Here is a 6,841-nt window from a genome sequence, read left to right as displayed (position 1 = left end):
TCCCGAGTGCTGGGATTAAAGGCCTGCGCCACCAGGCCTGGCAGAAAGCCACTTCTTAGCAGCAAGTGCAGCAAGAGCAAAGGCGGAACGACTGCCTGAGCCCAGCACACACACTCAAAACCCTGGGTAAGAGTCGGGCGTGGTGGTGGACGCCTTTAATCCCAGCACTCGGGAGGCAGAGGCATGAAGATCTCTGCAAATTTGTGGATAGCCTGAACTACATGTTGAGTACATGAACCACATTAGGCTAACCAGGGCTACCTAGAAAAACCCTCAAAACCAAGAAACCAAACAACAAGCACAGTAACAAACCCTGTGTAAAGGGGTTTTGGTGAAGACTGACAACAGCAGCTACTGGGTATGGGCTAGGCAGCTCTCTCCCTACACCCTCACAGCACATACAGGCAAAAGGGCCTCGTGTGGCAGCCACTTACACTTCCGTCAGCAGCTTCCTCTTCCGGAGCTCATTCCTTTCCTTTTCAGCCAGCTTCTCAGCCTGGCCTGCCTGGACTAACTGCAACCGCTTCTGCACTTCATCCTCTATACTGTCCACCTGCCAGAGGACAAGGAAATTTTGGGCTGGTGTCTGTCCCGCTCACCTTTACCTCCAGCCTGTGGGGCCATTTCCCTGCAGGACTCACCACTCGGAACACCCTGGGCCCGTCAGCGGCACTCTTATCCACTCGGATCCACTTGTTGGACATGGCCTTGCTGAAGCCCACCTTGCTGCTGGGCAGGTGCTAGAGAAGTGGGACGGTGATGAGTGCTCTATTCCAGGGCCACTTGCACCCCATCCCCTCCCTGGACCCCGGCCCTGCCCTACCATGAGCTCACTCTGCACCAGGCCCTCGAGAGGGATGCTTCTAAACACACGGGCCTCGTGGCTGCCCTCCCGGGCAATCTCCTCACCCTCAGCAGTCAGCTCCCAGCACTTGGTAGATCGAAGCTCAGCCTCAATGACCTGCAGAGAAAGGAATGGCACAATGTTCAAAACCACCACCACCCTATAGCATTGGGCCAGAGGTTCAAAGACAGCCTCAGAGCTGAAGACTCAGTAATCAGAACAGGCACTGCTCTTGCACCAACCACATATGGTGGCCCACAGCCACTGCTCACTCTAATTCCAGGGCTCTAACTTCTCCAGCTTCCTGGAGTATTTGCACTCACCTGCACATATGCACACACAAAATAAATCAGCACCTTTAATCTCAGTAGTAGGGAGGCAGAGGCACGTAGACCTGGTACAATTATCAAGTACCAGGCTTGTCAGGGGTACAAAATGAGACCCTATCTAAAAAAATAAACTAATTAAATCAGAGGGCAGTCACATCTGTTACATCTCAACTTTACTACTTTTCATATGGTGGGGGAAGAAAAAGGACAGAGGATGGAAGAGGAAGAGTGACAGTGAGTGAGAGAGAGTGGGAGGGAAAGGCGGATGGAGAGAGGGAGAGAAGGCATGTTATGTCGTTTTTTTTGTTTTTTTTTTTTTTTTAAAAGATTTATTTATTATGTGTAAGTACACTGTAGCTGTCTTCAGATACTCCAGAAGAGGGCATCAGATCTTGTTAAGGATGGTTGTGAGCCACCATGTGGTTCCTGGGATTTGAACTCAGGACCTCTGGAAGAGCAGTCAGTGCTCTTAACCGCTGAGCCATCTCTCCAGCCCCCGTCGGTTTTCATTCAAGACTTTGCTTTACTATATATCCCAAGAGGGATTCAACCCTCTGGACCCCTGTAATCTTCCTGCCTCATTCTCCCGTTTTGGGACTAATGGTTGCATACTAATGTTCTGTAACAATTCTTTCCTTCGATGGCATGGACCACCACCAACCCAGCCCAGACAAATTCTTTTTCAGTGCTAGGACTTAGACGCTGGGCACGGTAGACAAGCATTCTGCCACTGCAGCACAGCTCGAGCCTTTGTGCCTTCCTCTTCCTTCTTTGTGTGCGGTGTGTGAGCACATGGGTATGAACAGGCACACATGTACTTGGCGGGCAGGGTAAGCCAGTCAGACTCTATCACCCTCTGCTTGTTCTCTTGAGAGGGTCTCTCAAAGAAACTAGAGCTCACCATTGCCCATCTACGCTGGTACCAAGCACATGCTAACAACCTTTCTGTCCCCACAACAGCTCTGGGTTTCTGGGCTCGAGGGGCCGTGCTGAGTGAGCTTTTAGGTGAGTGCGTGGGTCTGACTTCAGGTCGTATGCCAAGTGCTCCTTCTGACTGAGCCATCTCGCCCTAATCCTGTATCTTGACTGCACATGTCTTTCATCACTTATACACAGGCTGCTAAGAGCACTTTTGCTTAATTTCACAGAAAGGCTTGGACAAATGGCCTTTCTATAATATACCAAAGTATACCCAACTCTACCTCCTAAACAGATGCAGTAACTTGTTTAGTATTTAAAGGCTTGGACTGGAGAGATGGCTCAGCGGTCAAGGGCACTGACTACTCTTCCAGACGTCCTGAGTTCAATTCCCAGCAATCACATGGTGGCTCACAACCATCTGTAATGGGATCTGATGCCCTCTTCTGGTGTGTCTGAAGACAGCTACAGTATACTCATATAAATATAATAAATAAATCTTAAAAAAAAAAAAAAAAAAACAATTTAAAGGCTTAATGGCAAAGATCAGGGGAGGAAAAGAATATCGAAGTTTATTTTAAATAATTGGCTGAAAAAAAAAAAATCAAGAAAGCCATGAGCCCTGGCTCCTATACCATATTCTCAATCTGTCCTCAACACTGAGGACTGTAGTGTGGGCAACTAGTGACATTTGATGGATCACTACACTGAGCACCAGCTGTCTTATGTGCAAGACCAAACACAATGTCAGCACCCTAAGATTATGGCAAGGACTACAGAACAGAGCTGAACTTGAGTACAGAACTTGTGCTCAAGGAATAAACAGCCCAGACCCTGGCCTCGTGGATCGTGCTTCCTCAATGGTCCACAAACCCCTCATCATTCATTTCTTCCCAGTCTGTTTGCCGATGCTGGAAGGATGGGCTTCCTCTCTGCCCCTCTTCCTTACCCGGAATCTTGGGTCACCTGCCTCCCCATACCGGACACCATGCCCTCCAGTTTGGGAATGTGCCAGCCTCAGTTCTCAGCTCCCCACCCCAGCTCTCAGTTTAGCCTAGTATTCCTTCTGAAAACTAATACGGAGAATACAATCTGGCTGGCTACAACTCCTAGTATAGTTCTCCATTCTTCTAGTGAGATAAAAGACACACACAAAGCAGGCTGTGCATGGTGGTAAAAGCGTGTAATCTTAGCTGTTGGGAACCTGAGGTAAGGAAAGCTCGTGAACTCACACACAGTGAGTTCAAGGCCAGACTGGTCAGTGAGAGCCTGTATCCCAGTGTTCGGGAGGCAAAGGCAGGTGGATCTCTGTGAAGCTGAGGCTGGACTGGCCTCCAGAGTGGGTTCCAGCATATCCAGGGCTATGTGAGGAGACCCGGTCTGAAAAACTGAACAACAACTACGAAGTGAGTTCTGGTACAGCCAGGGCTACACAGAGACCCTATTATGAAAAACCAAAACCAGGGGGCTGGTGAGATGGCTCAGTGGGTAAGAGCACCCGACTGCTCTTCCGAAGGTCCGGAGTTCAAATCCCAGCAACCATATGGCTCATAACCATCCCTAACAAGATCTGACTCCCTCTTCTGGAGTGTCTGAAGACAGCTACAGTGTACTTACATATAATAAATAAATAAATCTTTAAGAAAAAAAAAGGGGGGGGAGGGACAGAAACCCTCCAGACCCACGTAAATCTGCCCTGATGGTCTCTACGGCCGATAATCCCACACCAATGCCCTGCCAGCGATGTCTTGGGTGCCATCGTTTTCCTCCACTGGACTCAATTCAGTTTCCATCTCTACCGGATCCCGGCTCTCTGTCCCGCAACGCGAGGTCGACTGTCACAGCTGGTTCTCTGAGCCTTCACATCACTCTGGCCATTTGTGTTTCCCCATTAGATTGCAACCCCTTTCCGGGAAGCGACTCGTCTTGTCACGCCCCTACATGTGCCATGTTTTCGCCTTAACATCAGTCGCTTAAGGAACGTAGATCGTTCCCAGACTTCCCACCAGCTCACGCCACGGTGCACCGGCAAGTAAGGTCCCCTCACCAGAAAGAACGGGGCTACCGGTGTGAAGGCGAGGCACGCGCTGGACTCACCTCCCCCAGAGCTTGAAGGCTCTTCACTGCGCCCACCACCGCCTGGTGCTCCACGCCCAGCTGCGTAGCCAACTCCGCGCTGTCCAGACCGCCATCAGCCACCTCCAGCCGCCGCAGCAACAGCTCCAACAAGGGATTATCCGCCATGGCTACTCCCAGCGTGCTCCGCGTGTGCAGGCCGCCGGACCTGATTAGGGGACCAGAACCGGAACCGGAAGTCGCAAGACAGCGTCCGTCGCCATTTTTAGTGTGGCGCACAGGGCGACATGGAAGCTGGCCGTCGCCATCTTAAGTGTGGCAAATGAGTCTCAAATGTACATAAGGGGTTCAGGATGCTGCATGTAGTTTGACCCCAGTGGCTTTTACTTAACTAGTGAAGTAAGTTTGATGACTTGAAGGGCAAACGTAGTTTTCTTTGAGGATTTTTGTTTTATATCTTGAGACAGGTCTTCTTTAGCAGAGGTTAGCCTTGACCTCATCTCCTGCCTACTTCTCCCAAGTGCTAGGATTGCAGACAATCACTCTAAGGCTTGACTGAAATTAATACTCTTGGTTCCCCCCGCCCCCAATAATTTTTATGCAGCCACCACTAGCAGGCTCAGATCACTGCCATCCTTCAAGAATTCTCAGCCAGGCATGCCTCTAATCCCAGCACTTGGGAGGCAGAGGCAGGCAGATTTCTGAGTTCGAGGCCAGCCTGGTCTACAAAGTGAGTTCCAGGACAGCCAGGGCTATACAGAGAAACCCTGTCTCAAAAAACAAAAGAGAAAGTGACAGAGAGAGAGAGGGAGGGGTAGGGAGGGAGAGGGGGGTAGGGAGGGAGAGGGAGAGGAGGCACTGGGTGGTAGGCTTCAGGCATGACCATTCTGTTGATGTTTTTGTTGGTTTTAGATTTATTCACTTTATTTTTATGTGTGAGGTTTTTGTCTGTATATATGTCTATGTACCACATGTGTGCATGGTGGCCTCAGAGGTCAGAAGATGGCCATCAGATCACATGAAAGTGAAGCTTTGGATGTTTGTGAACCATCAAGTAGATTCTGGGGTTCTCTGCAAGAGGACTTAACAGCTTAATACTTAACACTTAACAAGTGCTCTTGAGAGCTGAGCCATCTTCCCAGTGCCCCACCCGACAGATATTAACTTCTTTCACGTTGCAAAAGGGATGTGGGTAGGGATGAGGGCTTCACTTAAGACAGTTGCAAAGCCTGCTGACCTGCATGGAGTACTTCAGGTCTTGTAAGTTCTCCCTAAAATTCATAATGTAGACTCTATATAAATCTTCTCTTCTACTTCACAAGAGAAAAAATGAGGCTTGGGGCTGGAGAGATGGCTCAACAATTAAGAGCACTGACTGCTATTCTGAAGGTCCTGAGTTCAAATCCCAGCAACCACATGGTGGCTCACAACCATCTGAAATGAGATCGGATGCCCTCTTCTGGTGCGTCTGAAAACAGCTACAATATATGTATTTACATATAATAAATAAATAAATCTTTTTTTTTTTTAAATGAGGCTCCGCTCTCTTTGCCCCATCTACTGTGAGAATGAAGACCATTCTCAGCAATCAGACTGTCGACATTCCAGAAAAATATGGGCATCACTCTGAAGGGGCACACAGTCATTGTGAAGAGCCCCAGGGGAACTCTGTGGAGGGACTTCAATCACATCATGGTGGAGCTGAGTCTCCTTGTAAAGTAAAAGAAAAGTCTCCGGGTTGACAAATGATGTGGTGACAGAAAGGAACTGGTCACCGTCAGAACCATCTGCAGTCATGTTCAGAACATGATCGAGGGTGTCACACTGGGCTTCCAATGCAAGATGAGGTCTGTATATGCTCACTTCCCCATCAACGTCATTATCCAGGAGAATGGGTCTTTGGTTGAAATCTGAAATTTCTTGGGTGAAAAATGCATCTGTGGGGTCGGATGAGGGCAGGTGTTGCTTGTTCTGTCTCCCAAGCCCAGAAGGACGAGTTAATCCTTGAAGGAAATGATACTGAACTTGTTTCAAATTCAGCCGCTCTGATTCAGCAAGTCTCAGCAGTTAAAAACAAGGCTATCAGGAGGTTTCTGGATGGCATCTATGTGTCTGAGAAGGGGCCCGTGCAGCAGGATGACGAGTAAGGAAGCCTCAGTTTCCTGATTCTGGAAGTGAGATCCTGACCACAAGTGCAATTTGGGCTCTTTTGGGAGAATAAAAGACTTATATATTGAAAAAAAGAATGAGGCTCGGAGGCAAGAATGTCAACCTACAGGGAGTGATGGATACAACCAGCAAATCATAAACCCTCCGGCTTCTCTGTGCTCTCAGGAGATCAATGTAATAATATCACATTGATGCTTCTTACAAACTGTCATAGCTGGGCGCTGGGAGTGGGGTGAGGGAGGGAAGGAGGAAGGTGGGTAGGTAGCATGGTGCATAGGCCTTTAATCCTACCACTCACATGACAGAGACAGACAGATCTCCAAGTTCAAGGCCAGCCTAGTCTACAGAGCAAGTTCTAGGATACCCTGGGCTACACAGAGAAACCCTGTCTCAAGAAACTAAAAATAGCTGGGTGTGGTGGCGCACGCCTTTAATCCCAGCACTCAGGAGGCAGAGGCAGGTGGATTTCTGAGTTCGAGGCCAGCCTGGTCTACAAAGTGAGTTC

The 6,841-nt window shown here is 49.0% G+C and overlaps 1 protein-coding gene and 1 pseudogene across 1 annotated transcript in view; one reads left to right on the top strand and one right to left on the bottom strand.

Moving 5' to 3' along the window:
- Positions 1-4,378, bottom strand: part of Farsa (phenylalanyl-tRNA synthetase subunit alpha) — an 11,583-nt gene extending 7,205 nt beyond the window's left edge. The window contains exons 1-4 of the mRNA XM_021220059.1: positions 4,189-4,378; positions 824-961; positions 642-740; positions 435-553 (exon numbers count right to left, since the gene is read on the bottom strand). Of these exons, the coding sequence (XP_021075718.1) occupies positions 435-553; positions 642-740; positions 824-961; positions 4,189-4,335 (503 nt within the window). The 5' untranslated portion in view covers positions 4,336-4,378. The remainder of the gene's footprint in view (positions 1-434; positions 554-641; positions 741-823; positions 962-4,188) is intronic.
- A 1,357-nt stretch (positions 4,379-5,735) lies between these two features.
- Positions 5,736-6,314, top strand: LOC110337717 (annotated as a pseudogene).
- The last annotated feature ends 527 nt before the right edge of the window (positions 6,315-6,841 follow it).

This window comes from Mus pahari, chromosome 20, assembly GCF_900095145.1.
Source record: "Mus pahari chromosome 20, PAHARI_EIJ_v1.1, whole genome shotgun sequence".
Taxonomy (NCBI): domain Eukaryota; kingdom Metazoa; phylum Chordata; class Mammalia; order Rodentia; family Muridae; genus Mus; species Mus pahari.
The sequence above is the reverse complement of the archived record's forward strand: the minus strand, read 5'-3'. Positions and strand labels throughout refer to the sequence as shown.